We start from the raw sequence: 24,896 nt of genomic DNA, 5'->3' as shown, positions 1-24,896 counted from the left end.
ACCCGTGGGAGAGTAGCACCCGTAATATTACGTCCTGATGCCCTAGCCTGGTGCAGTGCATCACCAGCAGGACAAGGGGCAATAGACCTGTTCTTCCACCAGTTTGCACCACCCTTACCCCTACCCCTAGTGACTTGCTATGCAACTAGGAAAACTCACCTGGGGCTCTATTTTTGTTAGCCCCCAAAGCACAGGAATTACCCAACACACATTTAAATGCGGTTTATGGGATATTCCTAAATGGCTTTGAATTTACTTAACTTTCTAATTCTTGAAATTTTAAAGAATTTACCAATTCTTCCCAGTCCATCTTAGTTCAGCAGCATTAAGCATTCCTTAATGAGAGACCATGGAAAAGAAGAAAATATTGTCTCTTTAGCATGGAGGATACAAAGGAAGAATGTACTAATTGCACTTTCTTTTCATCTGTCATCCATGGTCTTGAGACAGACTATTCACATGATTTGGGTCTTTATTGGTCAGAGTAAACTCTTGGAAGTCAAGACTGCATCTATTGAACTCTCATATTTGGTAGGTTGCTTTTCTTGTAATATAAAGTCATCTAAGGGTCATTTTGTATATTAAATATCAATTAAACAAGTTATGGGTGGAAATACTTATATTTTGCTTGCTCAACTACTTTAATTTATAGGGCAATTTTGTAAATATAATTTTTATATTTATTCAACAAATACTGATTGGCTAGCAGAATACCAGTAGTGTGTTGAATGCAGTGTAGAATGGGATGTACATAAGCTCCTGCCTAGTGGTGCTTATATTGTATTAGGAAAGACATATAAATAAAGGTAATAGACAAATAAAAGTATAATTCAAAGTATACTTAGCATTTAAGAAAGAAAAGACAAGGCTACAGTAAGAGAAAAATAATGTAAGTGGCAGAGAAGTTCTAAAGAAGGAGCATTTAAGTTAAGACCAGACAGATGAGAAGAAACAATCTAAGGGAAGAGTGAGGGTATAGTTATGCTCTTAGAGCTATTGACATACACAAAGGTCAGGAGGAGGAAAAGATGTGCTGTGCATTGGATAGAGAACGGACAATGTGAGTTCAGCACAGTAAGTGTGGTGGGAGCAAAAGAGCAGAAGTGGCTGCAGAAGTAAGCAGAGTTAAAATATGTAGAGAGTCATAAAGAATAGTAAAAAGTTTGGATTTTATCCAAATGCATTAAAAATATATTAAGAGGTTTTTAATAGGGGAATTATGTGATCTTATTTGGATGCTTAAAATATGGCTGTTCTTCTGTGAAGAGAGGTCAGGAGGTTAGAAGTAGGAGTGAATAATTGGCTAGGCTGTTGCAATTATTATGTGAAGGATAATGATGGCTTGATCTAGGGTTGTGACAAAGAAAATTCAGAGAAAATATCTGACTTAAAATATACTATGGAAGAGAATTAGCTAGACATGGGATTGAGTACATGTGTGAGACAGGAAATAGCAAGAAATCAAGGATGACTTTAGCCACCGAGCTATGGTAATATATTTCCTGAAATGGGATGGATGGCAAGAGAAACATGTTAGAATGGAGGGGCTGAATCAGCAGTTCAATACCCTGCTTGTTAAGATGAATGTACCCATGAGATAGTTAAGCAATAATGTAAATAAGTAATTCGTTATATAAGAACATACTGTAGAGAGGTGTGAAGTGGAGATATAACTTGGGACTCATGAATATACAGATGTCTTTATAGCCTTTTGAGTAGATGTTGCTTCTGGGGAGGAGAAAAGAGGAGAGTTTAACAGCAGTTTAGTATTTCCGGAAATTCACTAAAATAGTTTTTGTGACATGATGACATGAAAACTGGATTAGAATGGCTGAGGAGAGAATGAAATGGATGAAAGAATTAATAAATATCTCTTTCAAAACATTTGTCTAGAAATGGGAAAAAGAAATGAGGAAATACATGTATAAAATGTATATTTAATGGAATGTTCCTTTTAGTTTTTTCCAATAAATGCATCCTGACCATCAACTTTGTAAGTGTATACCAGACATCATACTAGCCCCCCATTTAACATAGTCTGCTGCATAGAGGCTCTTTTGGTATATTGATGAATACATCTAAGTCAAGTTGGCATAGTAACAGACATACAGTTAAAAACTATAATTATTACCATAAACCTTATATATTGATTTTATATGGAAAAAACTAAAAAAGGAAAAAAAAACTAGAAATGAAAATATTCATCAAACCCAATTGTATAGCTCAAAGGTTTTTCAATATTACATATTTTATAATGAAGTATTCTTAACATTTGATATCTGATCATTAATATGTATATTTTTATTATTACAGATGAATTATATCAATTTTCAGAATATTATTTCACTTTCAGGTTGACACCTACTTTCATGCCTTTCATGTCCCAGTGAGATTAGATAACCATATATAAAAATATAACACGTAACCTTTATAAGACAGCAATACTGACTCAGTTTCTTACCAGCTAAACAGAAACCATTTCTAACATTTATGATAAAACTGGTTACAGAGGTAAAGGAATAGAGCTGAAATCCAACCAAGGGATAGAGAGAGAAGAAGATACTAGCAACTACACAAAACCACTCCAGATAGGCTGGGAAGACAAAGAGAAGAGGCAGTGCCTAGGGGCACAAGTCATCAAGATTACAGCAGAGGAGCACAGGTGCAGCCTGAGACACCACCCACGCTTAAAGAGAGCAGTAGGATGCCTTGGTTTCTCCCTTCTTTCCACCCTGTGGTGTGACACTAGTGCCTCCCATTGGTGCGAAGACACCCAGGATTTGCAGCCTGCAGGGATAAGGAAACCCAGGATTTGCAGCCTGCGGGCATCAGGTCTCCTCGAACATGATGCAAAGCAAAGCAGGACAACGGTAAAGAATGAATCTGAGAGTAAAAAGGCACAAGACACGCCTAAACAAAAATTAGAGAATGCACCACCTCTTGGTGATAAGATTCCTAATACACTGCTTTGCTTCATTAGCATTGTCTCTGGGACAGCAAAGGATAAAGCTTCTTGGTATTCGCTATGTTGAGGTTGGGAAAACAGTGTATTTGTTTTCTATTGCTTCATAACAAATTACTACAAACTTAGAATCTTAAAACAAGAGCCATGTATTAACTCATGGATCTCTACATCAGAAGTCAGGCATGACATGGCTGGCTTCTCTGATCAGAGTATCACAAGGCTGAGATCAATGTGTCAGCTGGGTTGAAATGTCACTTGCAGATTTGGGGGAAAATTGCCCCCAAGATCAGTTCTACAGAATTCAGTTCCTTGCAGTTGAACATAGGTCTGAACTCCCCTGGTGAATTGTTGGCTGTCATCCGGAGGCTGCTCTCAACTCCTCGAGGCAACCTGAATTTCTTTCCACTGCAGCTCCCTCTGTCTTTAAACCAACAATGAGGCTCATATCCTTTTTATACTTCAAATCTCTGGCTTCATCCTCTGTAACAAGCAAGAAAAACTGATTTTAAAAGGCTCATGTAACTATCTCTGGCCCATACAGATAATCTCCCTTTTGTAACATAACATAACCTAATCATGGGAGTAAAATCCATCGTATTCTTAGTATTTTGTGTTATGCAGAACCTGATCACTGGGGGTGGGGTACAGCGGATTAGACGGTGGCGGTGGGCAGAAAATTAGGAAAGCCATGTTAGAATTCTTAAAATTCTGCCTACCACAGACAGGTTGAAAATAAAGTTTAAATTTGTAATTTCTTCCACCTTTTCTCACCAGGAAGTTATGGGAGAAGTGTCCCAGCTAGATATAAACTCTTGGTGGTTTGTCTTGTGACTGGATAATGATTTGTAACTTGTGACCTGAGGATTTTATGTAGTAAAATTTATATAGTACAATTTTTATAGAATTGGAAATGATGTAAGTACTGTAAGATTTTCCAAAAAGCAGAGGAGATTATTTAAAGAGAACTTCAGTTTAGTGAATCTTTTTTAATGAAACATGATAATTCCAATTAGCATAAATTGAAATTTTCACTGCCTATGAATTTGGGAAGAGTTTTTATTGCTGCCTAGAACTGTAATTGATGAAGTAATAAGCCTATACTTAGAAACTGATTCACTTAGTTACTTTATCATGTTCCCTCTGCATGAAGTTTCCTTTATAATTCTAAAAGGAACATCATGTCATGAATTTAGCATACCAATCACCTGAACTGTTTCTTCTAATTATCTAGAAAAAATTCATTTTAAGAAGAAAAATACCACCCTAAGGAAATTTTCAAACAGCAACATGTGACGTGACAGGGCAGTACTTCCAGTTTTACAAAAGTTGTCTTTGGCCAAGTAGTGTGTATAAGCAGGCTGACATCATGGGTGTATGACCTGTGAGTTACACAGGACTCTGCCCTTGGAAGACCCCCCTCACCCCCATCATGTACACTCTTGGTCTTATGTTCTGCTGTAATTGACATGAAATATTTAACCATTTTTCAACAAGGGGATCCATAGTTTTGTTCTGCGCTGATTCCCACAAATTATGTAACAGTTCTGTGTATAAGCCATGAAATGTATTGATAATTCACATTTTGCAAGTGTTGGAAAATTTCAAGCTGTGAATTATTTTAGTAAACTTTACAGAGTAAATTTGGCCTGCAAGTTCTGAGGAAAAATAGATTAAACAACAGAATTAGATAGATGTTAAATGGATTATGACCTCTGGTACTTTTTTTCTATAACATATATTCATCATTTCATGTAAGAAATAAGAATGAAGCACAACATTACATCTTCAAATGTTACTGTCAATAGAAAGAAAAATAATAATCCATTCGGTTGTAAAGTCATTGAGGTAAAAACACTGTTCTGTCCAGATCTCAACACATAGTTTGTGATGGTTAAATTTAATTGATAGTGATGTTTATTAAATGGACTGTTGGTATAGAAGATAGACTTAATTTTATTACCTAAAATAATCAACTATGGAGTAGAACTGCTCATAGCTAATCTTGAAGATGTTTCAGCTGGCAAAACTATAGTATAGTGGCTGTGAGTGTGCGTTCTGGAGCCTCACTACCTGAGTGTGAATCTTGGCTCTGCCACGTTTTCTAGCTTTGTGACCAATTAGAGAGGAGTACTATAGGTAACACTGGTTTCCTTTAAACCATACTTTTTTACTTCATTGAATTGATTTAATTGAGAGACTTGCATTTCCAACTTGCTACTCTATATCTATATTTCGTCGCTAATAAGCTTCTCAAATTTAACGTATTTAAACAGAAATTGTGGTCTACCTCCAATCTGTTGTTGGTCTTTGCCAGTCTTCTTTAAATTGGTAAATGTCACCACTACTCTTTCCATTGATAGGAACAGAAACTTTGGAATCACTCATTAAACTTCTTTTGCTCTTCCATATATCTAGTTCATCAGCATATGTTTTAGGCTCTGCCTTCCAAATATATCCTGAATGTAAGTTTCACTCATTATTATTTACCATTTCTACTCCAGACCAGTCTATATTTTTCTCTTGCCTAGACCACTGACAGCTTCCAACTGGTATCCCAGCTTCCATTATTCCCCCTACTCCAAACTCCTTGAGAGTCTATAATTTACAGTAAACTCTTCATGATATAAATTGGACCATTACTTTGTTGCTCCAAATATTCCAACAACTTCCAATAAAGCAGCCTACATTATCTGGTTTACAGCCCTGTCTGTGACCTCACTTTCATTACTAATGCCCTTTCCTCGTTCTTTTTAGCTGCCCATCTTGCTGTTGTTCAAATATACTAGACATGTTCCTGCCTCCAGGCCTTTGCACTGCCATTCCGTTTGTCCTGAGTGCTCTTTCCTCAAGTATTCATATTAATTCAGATCCTTGCTCAGAGAGGACTTCTCTGACCACTCCCTCCAAAACACCCCTTGCTTTTTTTTTTCTTATTACTTATCTTGAAATATTTTGTCTTTAGTCTTTAAATCATTTATCACTAATTGATATTTATTTATTCTATTTTTTCTTTTGGCTGAAATACAAGCTACATAATAAGAGAAACTTTGCTGCATAGTACAAGCTACATAATGAGAAAAACTGGCCTTGTTGACCAGTTCGTTTCCAGCACTTACAACAGTCATTGGCACTTAGAAATCGATCAATACATATTTGTTGGGTGAAAACACAGAGGATTATACAATGTCCATATGAAAGTGGATGACCATATTCTCATAAACTTCAGATTCAAAAAAAACATCCTATTTGCATATTTTTCCTCAAGTATATATTCAGAAAGAAAAATAATTTTCCAAAAAATCAGGATGTTTTTTAGAGAAGACAATTATCTTGTTACCTATTAAGTTTTCAGTAAATATCAGTGAATAACTCATCGTGCTACTCATGGTAGGCACTCAATACATGTTTGGTTAGATGAATGAATAAATAAATGAGAGATATATTGGCAAAATAAGTAACCCATAGTAACCATAATGTTAAGAAAAAACATACAAAGTTAAAAGTTTCTGAGTTAAAACAAAGCTGAGTATTTGGCATTTCTATATTCTTCATGGGTAATGAAACAATATGCAAGAAGAAATGCCCAATCATTTTTAAAGTGCTTTGTTTTTGTTTTATTTCCACATAGGGAGTAAAGAATATTATCAGAAAGACCAGGAAAGGCAAAGTTTGGTGTATTAGTTAGGACAATGATAGCTGCTGTAATAATAACCTCCAAATTTTCAGTAGATTAATAAAATAGAAATTTATTTTTCATTCACCTGAAGTCCAATTGAGTGTCTCTGATTTCAGTTACTTTCTTTTAAATAGAGAGTTTGGGATCCAGGCCATTTCCTTTTTGTGACTCCACCATCTATAACATGTGTCTTCCCAAGTCACCATATAGAGGAAGAGGCTGGAGGTTCATACATTGCAGATGTTATGAAGAGATTTGAAAATAGCACACTTCAAAGACATTCACATTTCTTTGGTTAGAACTAAGTCACACAGTCAAATCTAACCACAAGAGTGACTGAAACACGTAGTCCAAGAGGAAGAAATTAAGTTTAGTGAATGTGGAGCAAGCTTTGCCATACAGTTTGGGATTTAACTAAGGAAAATATACAGGGTTTCTCTAGGATAAATTGTGTTGGCATGTATTGGGGTTCAGTAGTCCTCTCATATTTACAGGGGATGCATTCCAAGATCCTCAGGGGTTGCCTGCAACTGTGGATAGTACTGAATACTGCTGCCATCAATTGTAACACATTTCTGTTCATGTCTTCCACCCACAAATTTAATGCCTTTTCCATCTTTGTAAGCACCTAGCATGCATTGTGGCCATAATTCACAGTTTGAGATGTGACAGCAAAACTAGCACAAATTTCTTTTTTCCTTCTTCATAATTTCACAGATAGAAGATTCATTCTTGCCAACATCAGCATACAACTTTTTTCTTTCCTTATTAAATTGGGAACATTCACCTTTCACTTCAAGGAAGCACTTTACAGCTTCTCTTTGGCATATCCGAATTACCAGCATCACTCCTCTTTGTGCTTTGGGGCCATTATTACATGAAAAAAGAATGACTTGAACACAAGCACTGCAGTGCTGCAGAAAGTCGATCTGATAAGCAAGACACCTATTAAGTGGCTAACAGGCAGGGAGAATCTGCAGCAACAATGCACTGGACAAAGGAATTATTCATGTCCCAGGCAGAACTGAGCTGGACAGCACAATAATTCATCATGCTATTCAGAACAATGTGCAATTTAAATCTTATTAATTGTTTATTTCTGGAATTTTCCATTTAATATTTTTAGATGGATGACCTCAGGTAATTTAAAACTGTGGAAAGTGAAAGTATGGGTAAGGAGGGACTATTTGTATACATAAATGAATGTACTTATACATTCAATATTTGTATTAACATATCCAATGAATGTATTAATATATCTTGATACACACATGCACACACACATGGGGGAGCAAGGTGAAATAATTAAAATCTACTTGGAGGAACATTTGATAAAAAAATAAAAAGTCATATGATGAGTTGCTTATTGGTAAGGCTTGGAAAGTATAATGAGATATTTGCTACAAAGCTCGGAACTAGGAAAATAAGTTCACCTTTGAGAGTTAGACTCTAAATATAGCTCTTGATGGCTAGAAAAGAGAAAAAAACATGGCTTCCTGGCTGCTGGAATTAAGTGTCATCTGGAAGAATGAATGTACTAATACATCCAATGGTAAAGTAGTCCACACTATTAGAGAACACACAGAATCACAGAGACAAGTGTTGGTAGTGCCAATGTAAACTCGTCTAAGAATAGATAATTTTAAGCAATGCACATCAAGTATTCCTCTTAATAAGATTATTCCGCTGGGAATATCTTAATCTGATGTCCTTAAGCATTCAAATCTCCTCATTTTACATGTTCTAATCTAATGAACAAGTAAATCTGTGATTCTTCTGTAGCTGTGCTGACATGGAGAGAAGTTTTTAATTATGGGAGCTTTGAGGATTACCTAACCTGTGGTGATTTCTCAAGATAGGGTAATAATGGTTTTTGATTGTGATTTGGGAGAAAAGTTCTCACAAAAACCATGCGTGTATTTATGACCTATGTAACAGTTAAATTTTCACTGTAAGCTAGTTTGTTAGCATTCTGGTCTCTACTCTAGTTTCATGTGCATTCCGATTTATCTGTGCATCTTTCCAGGGCTTCCTGCTTACTCTTGAGTGGAGAAAAGGACACATGTCTTGGTTCTTTAAATGTAAAATCATATTCCGTTTTTTGCTGCTGATTCTTCTATCACTTCTAGCTTTACATTTTACTATTTTCTACATGTTAGATTTTTAAAACAGTTATCTGACTTCAAGAACCCTCTGACCATTATAAAAACTTTCAAATATGAGTTAAAAGTGAATACAGAACATATAACTGTGAAACAACAAAAAAATCTAAATCAAGACCTAAATGTTGTGCAAATTAGATACAATCTTGGACAAATATTAGAACAGTAAAGCAGACATACCAATGGGTATGTCTTTAGTATAAGAAAATTGACATGTACTTGTATTTTAAAGTCATTTTAAAATTGTATTTCCTTAAGCATCAAAATACTTCAAATAGTGTAACTAATTTTTGCCTCTGCATTTAATAGAGAATCCCTCTGGTCCATTTGCACTTATTTATATGTGCATCACAATTCTTTTTTCTACAGTTTTTGGTATGTGAAAATCATTTTAGAAGGATATGGCGTAAATAGTCTATTCATGTCAAACTAAAACTATTGTTTCTGTAAGTCAATACGAATTAAAATGATTTGGCCATCATAAGAAAATGTTTTCAAATTATGTGTTGTAATTATTGTATTTTATATTAGCTTCCAACTAATAGGATTTTTAGAGAAAAAAAGATTATAATTTGTAAGGTAGCTTTTATATTCACATTGACTGTCACACAGTACAAATTTTTCATTGGGAAAAATATCAAAAAGTAGTATTTTGACTGAAACTTAAAGGAATTAATAATAAATTGAGGCATTCAACTGAACACATCCCATATTTGAGGGACCAAATTAGTTTTGAGATATGGGTAAAATTTACCATAGAGATTTTATTTTTAAATAAAATAAGATGATGATTTGAGGTAACTAATGTGACTGTGAAAATTCACATGGACCTCAAACCAAACTTAAAAAATTACCCCTCAGGAGCAAAGAAACTGTGAGCTTAATTTAATTACTGTGATTGCTGTTTGCAGACCTGCTCCATTGGGCTTCTTTGTGGTGACGAAATAAGCAGGCTTACCTGTTTACCTCCCATCTCTCAAAGAACAGATGTCATTTCTACACAAGCATACACAGTGGCCCCTGTTGAGACTTCTGTGAATAGCTTTCTGTCTGTAAAGACTACACGAAAATGGGCCATAATGGATCAAGGTAAGTAGAAGCAAGTGAGATATAAAGAGGTTAGAGTTTGAAAATTTTGTACTGAAAACGTGTTTTCTGAGTTACTTCAATTTTTATTTTTTCAAGATGTATAGTTTTCCAGAGGTGTAAAATTGTCTGAGAATTGTTGGTTATATGCTCTGTTTTAAGGATAGCAATGTCCTTTGCTAATAAATTCTCCTTCTGGAGTAGCAAAAAAAAAAAAAAAAAAAAAAAAAAGGTTAATTAACAATCCTGACTTTGACGTGTAAATTTTGGTAGATAACTGGATCTCAGTTTTAACTTTCAGTAAAACTTATTTAAAAGGGGCTTGTACTACTTGCCTCATTATGTCTTTATGTAATGTCCTCTGAGTCTGTGTATATTTAAATTTATTATCTAAATTATGTATAAATTTATATTCCCACTGATTTATTTGAGAAACATAAAAAATATGTTTGTTTTCCTATTCTGAAGTATTTTGACAACTTGAGGCTGTTTGATATGTCCTATTACTTAACTTACTAAATCAAATGATGTTATATTATAAACAGTATATTGTATATTAAATTACAAATTTACCCTTCATATAGTCAATATCATTCATTATAATCAGAGTGAGAATTACAGCCCTTAACAAGGTATTCCTTGTTTAAGAAAAAATATTTTGGAAGGCTATTTATTAGATATTCTAAGCAGAAAGATAGCTTGTCTCTTTTTTTGTCTGTATAATTTCTCCTTTTTAAAAATGTTAAATTGAAATATTGTTTAGTGTTATCGAGTTTAAAGAAAAATATTTTGCCTACTTAGAAAGTAAAATAATATTTCTAACATTTCTAACCCGATAGGTCAGATATTCATTAGTCTATCAATGACAAAGAGTTGTAATTTTCCATGTTGTATAATTGAAAGGAGTCATTTAGTTGGGAATATGTCGATTCTGTGTAATGCCATTTGTTCTGACTTTGGCCCTCTCGTGGAATGTGAATAATAGGCGTTTTTGCATTTATGCACTTTGTGAATTCACTAAACTTTCTCACATACTTTTATTAGAAATGTGATTTACAGAGTGATGTTTGTCTGCATACAATGGATGTGAGGTGGCAGTGCAATTTGCTGAAGATTCAGCCCAGGGCCAGAGTTGTTCTTTTTAAATTTGTTTTCCTGATTCTTTTTTTTTTTTTTTTTTTTTTGCCTTTTCCTTTCTGAAGGTCCAAAACAGACAGACATTTTCGAGCATGATGTTCTACCAACCACTGGTTTGGCAGCATCAAATACTGGCATATCCTTTGAAAGCTACTTACTTGAAGAACTGATTTCCACTAGAGAGCTTTCATCAAAACACAGTCTTCTTTCTTCAACAGATGTTTCCTCTTCCCAATTTCCGAATTTTGATGTTCACGACCCAGTTCAAAATGTCCGGGGCAAAACATCTGTACCACATATGCCTATCCAAACTTCAGCTGCCACACAAACATTTTTTTTCCCTAATAGGGGAGTGGGGACCCGATTTATCGTCTCTTCCTCAATGACGGATTTTGTTTTTTCCACACAATTATTATTTGAGAACTATCAGACTATTGCCTTATCTGCTACCACAATGAATTCAGTAATTAGTGGCATTCTAAGGGCTGATACTGAGTTACACAGGCACTCATTACTCTCCCGTGGCTTTCTGCTCACAACTGCTTCTATAAGTGCACCTCCAATTGTCTCTAGGGGGTCTCAAGAGGATATTGAAGAATATTCAACTGTTTCCTTAATTTCAAGAAGAGAGCAGTGGAGATTGCTGAGCTCCTCGATGTCTCCTATTTTTCCTGCTAAGATAATTATATCCAAACAGGTAGCCATCTTAAACTCGTCAACTCTGCACCGATTCAGTACACAAGCCTCCACTCCCAATGAATATCAGCTTATTACTGAAGCATCTAGCAACTGGAGACTCGCAAACATCAAATCACGGGCTGCTGATTCTTTAAGAGAATTAAGCCAAACATGTGCAATGTGTTCTATGACTGAAATAAAATCCTCTCATCAATTCTCAGATCAAGTTTTGCATAGCAAACAGTCCCACTTTTATGAGACATTCTGGATGAACTCAGCGATATTAGCCAGCTGGTATACGCTAATGGGAACTCAAACTATCACTTCTGGGCATTCATTTTCTTCTGCTACCAAAATAACACCATCAGTGGCATTCACAGAAGTGTCATCTTTATTCCCTTCTAAAACGAGTGCAAAAAAAACAATTTTATCCTCATCCTTGGAAGATTCCATTACCCTATCAAGTAATGTGGATGTTGATTTATGTTTGGATAAGACTTGTTTATTCATTGTCCCTTCACAGACTCTCTCTTCAGACTTGATGAAGTCTGATTCGACTTCAAAAATGACAACTGATGATCTGTCAGTATCAGAAAACACTTTAAAACTATTGGAAATAGGACAATATGGTGTAACTATGGGCCCCACTGAGGTACTGAATCAAGACAGTTTATTGTACGTGGAAGAAAGTAGAGTGTCTCATCAACAGTTTAAACTTCACACGAGTGACAGTTTTCTAGATTTTGAGTTAAATTTACAGAGTCATTCAGATGTTACTTTAAAGACATATTCAGAAACTGTACATTTAAATGACCTCAAAAGCAATCTGCCACCACGTACAGACACAGTCTCTGATTTTTCAGAAGTAACTTCTAATGTTGCATTTTATATGGTTTCAGCAACTCAGTCACTTCCAATGAAGACCTCTTCCCCCATGACTGTAATTTGGCCGGATTGGCCATATTATACAGATTCTCTGACCTTAACATCTGATTTAAAAGACAAGGTCAGGACTTCTTCAGAATGGCCCAATTGGGAACTTCAGCCTAGTGTACATCATCAGGAATCTCCTGCTGCAAGCCAGACTGTTTCCACAACTAGATCTCTTACTTTTTCTTCACTGGAGTCCATTCCAGCACCTCGACAGCTGATGATTTCTGGTGAGTTTCTTAGTTTTTGTTCAGTAAACTTTTAGAAATGAGTTTCTTTTCTACAGAGAAGAAAGAGCCTGTCGTGGTCACCAGGTGCTCTAAACAGCCTCATTGTAATCAGGGCAGCAGCCACTTCAATGGAGATGGCACCTGCTGTTGTTCCTGACACAGATGGTTATTCTTTATGCACTGCCACAAAGGCTACCAGATCAATACAGGTGTAGGCTGGGGACAGCTATACTGCTGGCAAGCAATCAGAAACTGAACTAGTTCAATTCGTTACAACAGACCTTTCAAAGTTTAGGAATAACTTTTATTATTCTCATTTCTTGAAATAGCTTCTTTGTCAGGTCAAACACAATATAACATACCCTTTGTAACATTATCTTCAGTGCTTTTTTTTTTTTTTTTTGTAATGGAAAGGTGAAGGACAAGGGAATTTTATTGGGCTTTCCTATCCTATATGATGAGGTATATCATTTTTAATTTAAAGTTGTGATGTGTTTATGGTATATAATTCAGAATATAAGTTAAATTCATGTCTTTCATTTAACAGAAGCACTATATAAAATTTAAAGAAAGAATATCTCATGCTTGAATTTGAATTCAGAGTCTTAAAATAATACATGAAAAGCCAATTTTCTTAGATAATAATTCTTTAAAGAACTTGAAATCACTAATCTCCTCTCTCATTGCAATTACTAACAAATTGGTATGAACAAAAATAAAGAAAAGGTTTTAAAAATTGCACTTATCAAATAGGATTTTTTCATTATTTTAAAAAGTCCCATCTTATGCAATTTCACGTGTTACTTTGTGGCAGTGAAATTAACTTTTCTTCAATGAGAAATTTTTAGAATTTTTTTGAGTGTGTATTTGTATATTTTTTGTGGTTGTGTGTTTCTGTTTCAGAAAAAGCACATATTACCTCAACCTTTAAAAGTTTTTAGGTGTGTTCACTGCTGACAACTCAGTAATATAAAAGACCAAATCATTGTATTTGGTATGTTCAATATGATATAATTTTCTTCACAAAGTTTCTAAAAATACCATAATAAATTTAATTACAAATTTCAGTGTAGTATTCTTTTTGTACTTTTACGAAATGGTAGCTTGTGGTTTAATTGTTATGACTCCTATATAATGCCTGATACATCACTTCTCTCATACAAGATTCTTCTTAAATGCAGCTGAGTTAAAACTTATCCTGTCAAACAATTCATCCTGTAGCCACCTCTTGAAAATAATCAGGACACAAATTCTTCATTACCAGGAAATCAAACCCTAAGCCTGCCCTTTGTGAACATAACCTTGTCACTTTCCATTGTCCCCATCCCCTCACTCCAGCTGCAAACACTGATGATTTTGACTTCATCAAATCTCCTTCCTTACTTCCTCATTCCTTGGTTCCTAGTCTCCTTCCAGTTTTACTTGCCTTCTTAACCATTTTAGACACCATAATCAATAATTTACAAGGCATTGGCTGACATTCTCCAATATGTTCATTCACTGCGTTGGTGAGGGTGACATCAGGGAATAGATAACACACTCCAATTGGGTATTTAGGGAGAGTTGAATAGAGGGATTATTTACAAAGATATGGGTAGAGCTTAAGTAACGCAAAGAGAGATAGGATGGTTCTGAAGGGGCTGGTAACAGTAGAACACCATTCCCACCAGTGGGCTTGAAGGGACAAAAGAAAGAGCAGGACCCGGAACCTAAAGAAGAAGACTTCCAGCTTACAGAAGCTATGGCCTTTAGGCATAGGACACAGGCAATTCAAGGCATACAAACAGGGAGGAGACTAGGAGACACATACCCAACCTCATTCTCCTGTTGTCTTCCAATCTCCTGCTGGTGCTTTCATGGACCAAACCTCTGCAGTAGCTGGAGAGTATGGTCAGTTCTCCAAGCTGGTCTCCAGTGCATAGAAGTTGGAGTGAACAAAGGTGGAAAGAAGATCTGCAGGAGGAAATGGTTTGATATATTGGCTCCTATATTTATCAAATCCCAGTTTGTATTTTCTCAGAACTCATAGTAATGGCTTGTTTTACTAAAATTCATATGCCTTTTCTCAACTGGGCCTTTAATTCTTCTAGCCAATCCTTAATTAATTTTGAGTGGGCTTCCTAAAATGTTCCTCACAGAAATTACTAAACTTTAAAAAAAATCTTTTTGAGCATGGAACTCCATAACCATTGTATTTGCTTAGCAAATAAGCTTACTTTTAACTTACCTGACAAATACTATGCAATCTAATCAGTCTAATTTCCAGACTCTACCTTAAAATTATCCAGCAAAGAAGGAAAGAGAAATAGGAAGACTTGGTTATACAACTGTACCAGAACCATAGGCTTAAAAGACAATCCCTAGAATTACTAGGCATTATCCACAATTATTCATAGAATTACTTTCACATTTTTTCAAAAATTAATTGGTTATACACATGTGGGTCAATTTCTGGAGTCTTTATTATTTTCCATTAATCATATGTCTTTCCTTTACCCAATACCAAACCATCTTGATTACTGTCATTTTCTTCTTTTCATAAAATTGTTTTTCAAATTTAGATGCAGATTTTCTTATAGGACTAACCTATACCATAGAAGATCTGCATAAATAGATTCCTCATCAGTTGAACAAACATCAGGGACAATCTCAGATCATCATTACCACACCTACAAGGACATCTATATCTCCTTAAAAGTCCAACAATACCTCTAAAGCTGGCTTGGCAAACTACAGTCCCTGGGGCCAAATCTTGCCCCATGCCTGTTTCTGTAAATAAAGATTTATTATAATACAAACATACCCATTTGTTTACATACTGTTTGAAGCTGCTTTACTACTTAATGACAAGAATGAGTAGGTGTGAAGGAAACCATGTGACCTATAAAGCCTAAAAATTTACTGTCTGGCACTTAGCACAAAATATATGCCAAATCATACCCTAAAAATTTTTATATGGTTTAGTGAATGTTTGAGTAAAGTAATTATCATAGAGAAATCTAACTATATATGTTCTTCTATGTGCATGCCTTTTTTTTTTTTTGATATTTTTTTCCAACCAACTCATTCTATAGGCAAAGTGTAGTTGTATCGTTGCTATATTTAAATCTCATTATAGTCTACTTTAGATATTAATAGAATGAGAAATTTTTCCAAGATAGTTTGGGATTAGTCCTGCATTTACATATTTTATTACACAAATAAGGATCTAGAAACTTTTTATCATTAATTTCATGGGGTAACCAAAGTATAGAAATATACTCTAGATGAAAAAAGAAAATTTTAGAATTTAACACTAAATTGCCTATCAGAAATTTGTGATAACATTAAAGTCAGCAAATTTAAAATTAAACAAATATATAAACATGAAATATTTTATAAAATTAAAACAATAACCATTTTTATTTATATATTTTTCTTATTACAGGTATGAACTTAATATGGAAAGGTAGTTTAAATATGTAAGCAATCTCTTTATTCTATCATATTCATGAAGACAAGACATTATGTGTTTGGTTTAAGTAGGGAACTTCTCAACAAAGAAACAGTGTTCAGTCACACATAAATTAAAACTCAGCAGATTCCCTGAAAAATATAACAAAAAAAGTATGTTTTTTTCCCCCCACTGAGATATATATTCAAAGTTAATTTCTCCCAATGATATTTTTATTGCATTTTCTAACATGGTTTCTACAAAAGGGAAAGGATCAATTTCTTATTCTTTAAAGACATCCCGTCATATTAAGAAAAAATATGGTATGTCTCGTTTATTATGTCTTCTGTGATCACTTAAACATGTAAAGAGTATAATAGTTCAGAATATTTTGAAAAGAAGTATTATAAATCAATGGTTTAAAACAGAAGTGCAAATTTCAAAATTATGTTTTAATTGAAATAGATTTTCCTAATTAACTTTGAAAATATTCTCAATTTAATTATTGTCCCATTTTTGTAAACTGTGTGTTAGGTGGTCCATTTTATAATTAAAGCCAGCACCAAATAAAATAAATAGCCTTGCATATTGATGATTTCTTCATTGTTTGCTCTTGTACTCCTAACATCTAACGCAAATCAGCATTAAAATAGTTTCTCAATAGTAGTTGCATAGAAAAGATTAATGAGAAAGATTACTGCATATGAAGTCATTAAAACTCTTAGCTGAAAATAATCTTAAAAAAAAAAATCTGGTCTAATATCTTCATGTTGAGAAAAGACAGGGTAGGCCATAGTCTTCTGTGCTAAAATCTTGAATAGTTAGATGACACTGCCAAAATATAGAACAAGTGTGTAAAATTAATAAAAGAAGAGTTTTCTTGTATGTTTCTAAAATGTAGCATTGAGTGCTACAATTTCTTACTTATGTGTTACTTCCATACTATAGGAAAGCATAAAAGGTAGCAGGCCCAGAATTCTGGGTTCTCTTGTTCTGGTGGATTCCTCACTTTGCATTGGGCCACTGAGGAAAAAAATGACCCTTCAAGTATCCTCCTGTAATTAGCAAAGTGAAGAAACATAGAGCCACCTCTATAAACATGTTTCGCTGAGTTTTGTGTATCCTTTGAAGTACACGATTGCTGGATCTGTAGTATAGTGACAGCTCTATCAAATTCAATCTAAGTAGTCTTTCTCAGCCGTCTTATAAACCAGACAGGTCTTTGTAGTTTAGTTTAATAAACAAAGTAAATGAAGTTTAAGAGATAAAAGGAATATGTTCTAGCAGTTTGGCATTATTTTCATATAGCAGTATGACTATATTTTTTTATTAGTTATTTGGAAAGGAAATAAGAGCAACTGGACTGTTTTGATTCAAATATTCTCTAATAGCAATGGATAACAAAAATGAATGTTTTCCACAAATTCTGTTTATTCCATTCTTAGCTGTAAAATTCTAAATTAAAAAATGTACAATGCTAGTAAAATTCTAATAAGAGACAATGTGATATTTTTCTCTAAGAATAAAAAAATGAGCAAGTGTGACCTTGGCACTCAATTTATAGTTTACTAAGAGTGTTTTTTTTTTTTTTTTTCTCTCTCTCTTTTTCTTTCCTAAGGAATTTATATTATCTCCGAATCTTTTTGACATCTATTGGTATTTCCCAAACATATCAAAATACAAATGCTCACAATATTCAATGTTATTCTTAATGCTGAAACATAAGAGGCAGTTTCATTAAACCCATAAACTAGTCAAAATGCTCATGTGCACATGTACACATATTTCTTTCATATCATTTAAAAAATCTAATGGAAAAATTCATTAATTACGTGTCTTAGTCTGTTCGTGCTGCTATAACAAAATACCACAAACTGGGTAATTTTTAAGGAACAGAGGTTTATTTCTCTGTTCTAGAGTTTGGGAAGTGCAAGATCAAGGAGCTGGCAGATCTGGTGTCTGGTGAAAGCTCATTTTCCTGGGTGGCACTTTCTAGGTGTCCTCATATGGCAGAAGAGTTGAAAGGGCTGAATCCACTCAATGAAGCTCTTTGGTAAGGTCACTAATTCCACCCATGAGGGCAGAGGCCTCATCATCTAATCAGAGAGGTCATAGTTGTGACAAGGGTCATGTATTATTATACAAAGCCTAACATACTTACTATAGTTTCTTTACAGAAAATGCTTTCCAACATCTGGTATAGCAACACACGTAAGTTTTTATAATCCTCAGTTTGTTGAATTTTACTTTCCTGGCCAAGGTGTCAGTATGAGCCATACATGGACTCAGACTAAGTTCAGATTTCAGACCTGCTTAATCCTATTGTGCATCTCAAGTCTTGATGTCCCTGTCTTCTGTACCACTCTAACATAGCCCTAATACAGAAACATAGGCAGTGATAGACAAACATTATCTACTCTTTGTGAAGCTCTCAGATCTGTATTCAGGACTGGCTTCAAGGATGTGTGACCAGGGTGGTGACATAGGACCTTATGCTCAGAAAGACCTCATACTTGGTGGAGCCCTGGTGTGCGAATTCAGTGAGACTCAAGGGAATACAAGGTAATGTTTATGAAAGCCACTGGCTTCCACAAAACACTGTTAGAATGTGCACATATCAAGAAACAAAGTAAAAATAGCTTATTTTTTTTCCAGTATTTCCACTGTTGCGCTTAGAAAAAAATACATGTACTAGCTATAGAATGCCAATTATATAATTTTGATGTTTCCTCCTGAGTTAAATTGTCTTACATTTGCCCACTGAAGCTGTTATTGCACAGTATAAAAATGAATGGTAACATTTATGCTAATAATTGAAAAAAATGTTAATTAACTTATTTTTTAAATTTTCATTTATCAATATACAATGTAGTTGATTTTCATGACCCTTTACCAATTCTTCCTTTTCCTTCCTCCCTCTCCCCCTCCCCCCATCAACATCATATCTGTTCACTTGTCTTAACAAGTTCAAGGACTGCTGTGATTGTTGTGTTTTTTTTTTCCTTCTGTTTGCTTGTTTGTATATTTATTTATTTATATTTATTAGCTCCCACAAATAAGTGAGAACTTGTGGTATTTCTATTTCTGTGACTGGCTTATTTCACTTGGTAAAATTTTCTCTATGTCTATCCATGTTGCTGCAAATGGTAGTATTACTTTCTTTTTTTTTTTTTTTAAAGCAGAGTAGTATTCCATTGTGTAGATATACCACATTTTTCTTATCCACTCTTCTTATGATGGGCATTTAGGCTGGCTCCAACTCTTGGCTATTGTAAATATAGCTGCAATAAACATGGGAGTACAGGTACCCCTGTGACATGATGATTTCCATTCCTCTAGGTGTATTCCCAGCAGTAGAATATCTGGGTCATATGGTAGATCTATCTGTAGCTGTTTGAGGACCCTCTATACCATTTTCCATAAAGGCTGCACCATTTTGCAGTCCCACCAACAATATATGAGAGTTCCTTTTCCTCCACATCCTCACCAGCATTTATCATTCTCAGTCTTTTGAATATTAGCCATCCTAAATGGAGTGAGATGGTATCTCAAAGTGGTTTTGATTTGCATTTTCCAAATGCTGAGTAATGTTGAGCATTTTTTCATGTGTTTGTTGGTCTTCCCTTGAGAAATGCCTATTCAGTTCCTTTGCTCATTTTTTAATTAGGTTACTTGGTTTTTTACTGTTTAGTTGTTTGCGTTCCTTGTATATTCTGGTTATTAATCCTTTGTCAGAAATTTTATTTTTTCTTGCTAGGAATAACATTAAACAGCAAATAAAAATACTATGAAAAGTTGAGAGAAAGGTAATGGAGAAAAGGAAAAGGCTTCATGTTAATACTTTTAATGGTACATTTTTCATGCATTTTGGAACAAATGGCTCAGCATTTTCATTTTGCACTTGGCTCAGCAAATTATGTGTGCGGCCCTGTCCATGGGTCCCATTATTCTGTGATTCTCTTTCCTCCTCTGCCAGGCCAGTCTCATGTGCAGGCTCCTCCTCACCTGTTGAACACTTAACAGTCTCTGGGGGTTGTTCTTAACCTTTTCCGCATCTCCCTCTTCTTTTCCTTCCTCTCCACACCCCTTCACTCTTCCTTTCTCAATTCTCATTCTTATATTCTACAATCTGTCTTTGGAGATATAGCACCTACATTCATGGCTGTAAATATTTGTGGAGATATAGACTCTCTTCGTTTTTGACTTTTGAACATTTTTCCCCATAAGTCTCTCAAATACTTTAAACTTAAGATAACATTGTTATCTTCCAGCACCAAAACCCCCATCTCTCTCTCCATTCATATTTTCTTTTTCCCTGATTCATCTCTCATGTGAAACTTATCTCCATCCAGATTTCTAAGCTTCAGAATAAAATTCATTTTATCAAAAGTACTGTGAATTTTATCTGCAAAGTTCTCCCATTCAACCTCTTTTGTCAGCTGACTATTATTACTCCAGTTTAGCCTCTTATCATCTCTTTTGGACTGATGTAGTACTCTCTAAATGGGCTCCCTATTTCTAGTCTCTATTCTCTCTGGGTCTGTCTTCCACATTACTTTCAAAAATGTGTGTGTGTATATATATATATATGTATATATATGTATAGACACACACACATACACATACATATATATATATACATATATATATGTGTATGATTTTGCATTCCTCTGCTTAAAAAGTTATAATAGTTCTTTATTTCCTATAAGAAATGGTTTAGTATCTTAAGCATTCCAACTGAAATATTCAACCTTGATTGCATCATCTAAAATCATTCTGTCACCCATTCCTACCCTGTTTTATGACTACCCATTCCTCAATACTGTTACACAGCTGCACAACTCTGCACTTCAGTATTCATATTTCCTCCTCATAAATGTCCTCTGTTGCCCAGTTTATAGAATTTCTATTCTGAGGCCACTTCTTATTGGAGGACTTTTGTAGAAACACTTGAAGATTTAAGTTTTCACTTTATCTTTGCTTCTACAGAACATTGGACATAACTCAATGTTGCTTTGACTTTGGTCATTTGTTGTTATTGTTAGCTTTCCTCAGCAGAATTTGAGCTCTTTCTGGAAAAGAGTCATATATGAATATGTAGATGTAATGTTTTGTCCAAAGTTTTTCTATACTGATGGAGATCCCAGGAAAGAATGTAAAACACCTGTCTTAAAAATGGTCACAAAGACTTGTCAATACAGGTTAGAAAGGCTTAGCTGTGAAAACTGCTATAAACAGAGCAACATTAGCTGTGAATGTGGGAAAGCCTGAGGGTGGGGACGGGGGTGGGGGTGCAGAATACCCTGGGACTGAAAAAATAAATAAGGCTGAAGTGTGTCGGGCTTCTAAGGAAGAAGCTGGATGGCTCAATATACACTAATCCCAAGAAATTATCAACTTAATCATGGCTGAGGGTGACTTTGAATAGATAAGTGACTTGATACCAGGGGACTCTAGGCAGCTGATGAGACATGGAAAGGTGGGAGGTCATGTTTGTTTCTGGGTAATCAGCCAACATATGGCTTGATTCCAGATTTCCAGGAAGCAGGATTCATGTAGGGAATAGCGATCTGTTCTATGCAAGGATTTAGCACAGCAGACATTAAGGACAGAATATCACTTCTGTGAAAATATGAGTGAGGATGGACATTTGATGTTCTAAGCAGAGGATATAAGCAATAACCCAGTCTTGTGTAAGCAATAACCCAGTGTTGTACTGAACCTTAGAGAGGACAATCTTAGGAAGGAAATGGTTTGTCCAAGAAAAATACAGATTCTCAGTAGGCATCTCTGGGTATCATGGGAATAAAGACAAAAATTCCTTGCTTCAAAGATAATTTTAATAGTGGTAACTGCCATTTATTCAATACCCACTTAGTAAATGACAATAACTTAGGGTTGAAGATCCAGCCTCTGCACAACTTTGCAGATGAGAAACAGGCAGAGACTATCTTGGCTCAGGTACCTCAGCTTGTGTTTGACTTGATATCGAAATTTGAGTTTGTGAGGTCCAGATGTGATGGGATTTTCCTTCCAATACACATTTTAATAAAGGGAGTGAGGTTGTGCTTTTTCTTCATGTCCTCCGGGCTGTCACTACCACTCATGCCAGGGAAGATCTTTAGTGGGCCTTTTGGCGAGTGGTTTCTCTCACTCCAGATAAGGAGGGAGGCCAGAGCAGAACTGGAGAAAGCAAAGGAGCAGGGATCTAAACCAGAGTAAAGACCTGAGGCTCACAAACTTTTGCCCATGAGCAGGGCCAACATACTAAATCTCGCTAATGAGAAGAGTTTTTCCTCAGACACAGATTTTTCTCAATTCTGTTTACCATTATCAGTCACTTGTTCACAGGAAATTACTAACAAAAAAATACTGTTGCCTCCCAAATCTATTTACACTTGAAGCAAGTTGTGCAGTATGACAAGTTGTCTCTTTCATAAACATCAATCAGCAATATTTTGATCTATTATTTAATGTCAGTAATTAATATTTTATTCAAACCCCTCCACAGTGTTATCATCATAGTATAACACATGTTTTTTCTTTAATAACCATGTTTCACTTAGCAACATATTTTACTGAGGACACACCATGTCCTGGACTCTCTTTATGGTGATACATTATTAAATGGGACAGATATTTCCTGCCCTCCTGGAGTTTAACTTCTAGTGGAGAGAGACAGATAATAAATACTAAGCATAATGAATCTGTGTTTCTATACGGCATGTTATACATAATTAAATGCACATAGTATAGTATCATATATATGTATATATACACACACACACATATATATCATGCATGCACATACGTATGTATGTATATGTGTGTAATTATATATACATATATATAGAGAGAGAGAGAGAAAGAAAGAGAGAGAGGGGGGGAGAGAGAAAATGTGATAATCTGTGTGGATATAAGTAGAAGCAAAGCAAGTTGGAAGGTATCACAAGTTCTGGGTTGATGTCTGAGAGACAACAGTATTAAATTCTATGGTCAGGATTGATTTATTTGAGAAAGACAACTTTGAGGGATGTGAGAGAGCTAGCTGTGTAGCTATAAGGAAGAAGAATATGCCGCAAAGAGCAAACAGCCAGTGCTGTGTTAAGGTATGCACGTGTTTGACATTTTCTAAGAACATCAGGGAAGCAAACATGCAGAGAATGAAGTCAAATAGATAACGGGGAAAGGGGAGTAAAATCAGATCTCAGAATTTTAGGCCATAGGGGTGTGTCTGTATTCTGAGTAAAACAAAGAGTTATTCCAGGGTTTGGGGCAGAGAAATAAAATGATCTGAGTGACCAATCTGGCTGCACTGTTGAGAATAGACCAGTGAGAGGGGATGCGGCAGGCATAGAGGCAGGGAGACCAGTTCGGAGGCTAATGCCGTAATCCAGGTCAGAAATGACCATGGCTCAGTGCAGTCTGTCAGCAGTGAAAGCTTGAGAAATGATCTGATTCTGGATATATTTTGAAGGTTAAGCCAACAGGATTTGCTGATATATTGGATTATTTTTATTTACTTTGATAATCATTTTTATTAAGCAGAGAGAGGTATCTTAAGCCACCCTCTGAAGACAAGTAAAGGGAAATTATGCAAACCAGTTTTTCCAGACATGCTACAAGTAGACTTATTGGAAATTTTATCTGCTATAAAACTGTGTCTGACAATAGCTCTATTACAATGCAAAACTCTGATAAGTTTATAATGACATTCCTGATTATGACCCTGAGGCACAGAAAGACCCTCTGATTTCTTTTCTTTTTTTTTTTTTTTTTTTGTCGTTTTTTCGTGACCGGCACTCAGCCAGTGAGTGCACCGGTCAGTCCTATATGGGATCCGAAACCGCGGCGGGAGCGTCGCCGCGCTGCCAGCGCAGCACTCTACCAAGTGCGCCACGGGCTCGGCCCAGACCCTCTGATTTCTGCATCTGCCAAGAATTAATAAGTCATGTTCAGGTTGAAATATGTCTAGTGTGTATTTATACTCACTCTTGGAAATTTATTTGCATCTTCATGTTGAATTGAAGACCTCTCTCTTAACCACGATATTTAATAACCAAAGATATCAGTGCTCTGATTACGGGATTTTAACTCGAATGCTATATATATGTGTGTGTGTGAGTACACTTGTGTGAGTGTGTTTGTGTATTTGTATATAACAGGAAGTTGGTATGGATGGGAAAGACCTAATGATGCAATATGAACTATGGAAAGAGAGCAGATGCTATAATTGGAAATCACAGAATTAGAAAATATTGAGGGAGAAGATACAGGGTGAATGAGAAGACATAAGATTGGATTACATTGAGTCAGAAATTTTGTAATTATAACACAAATATTGGAATTGTGAATATATTTTGATGAACAATTTATTAATTTCCTAGGGCTGCCATAACAAGGCAACACAAACTGGTTGGCTTAAAACAATGGAATTTTTTTGTCTCACAGATCTGGAGCCTGGAAGTTCAAAAACAAGTGTCAGCAGGCACATGCTCCCTCTAACCCTGTATGGGAGAACTCTTCCTTGCCTAGCTTTTCTGGTGGTGGCTGGCAATCCTTGGCATTCCTTGGCCTACAGCAGCATTGCTCCAATCTC

General features: G+C 35.3%; 1 protein-coding gene across 1 annotated transcript in view; it reads left to right on the top strand.

The window, feature by feature from the left end:
• EYS (eyes shut homolog) overlaps positions 1–24,896 on the top strand; it is a 1,675,061-nt gene that overhangs the window by 902,277 nt on the left and 747,888 nt on the right. Inside the window, 2 exon segments of the mRNA XM_063097631.1 lie at positions 9,715–9,892; positions 11,092–12,864. Of these exon segments, the coding sequence (XP_062953701.1) occupies positions 9,715–9,892; positions 11,092–12,864 (1,951 nt within the window).

The sequence above is a fragment of the Cynocephalus volans genome, chromosome 5 (genome assembly GCF_027409185.1).
Source record: "Cynocephalus volans isolate mCynVol1 chromosome 5, mCynVol1.pri, whole genome shotgun sequence".
In the NCBI taxonomy this organism is placed as follows: domain Eukaryota; kingdom Metazoa; phylum Chordata; class Mammalia; order Dermoptera; family Cynocephalidae; genus Cynocephalus; species Cynocephalus volans.
The sequence above is the reverse complement of the archived record's forward strand: the minus strand, read 5'-3'. Positions and strand labels throughout refer to the sequence as shown.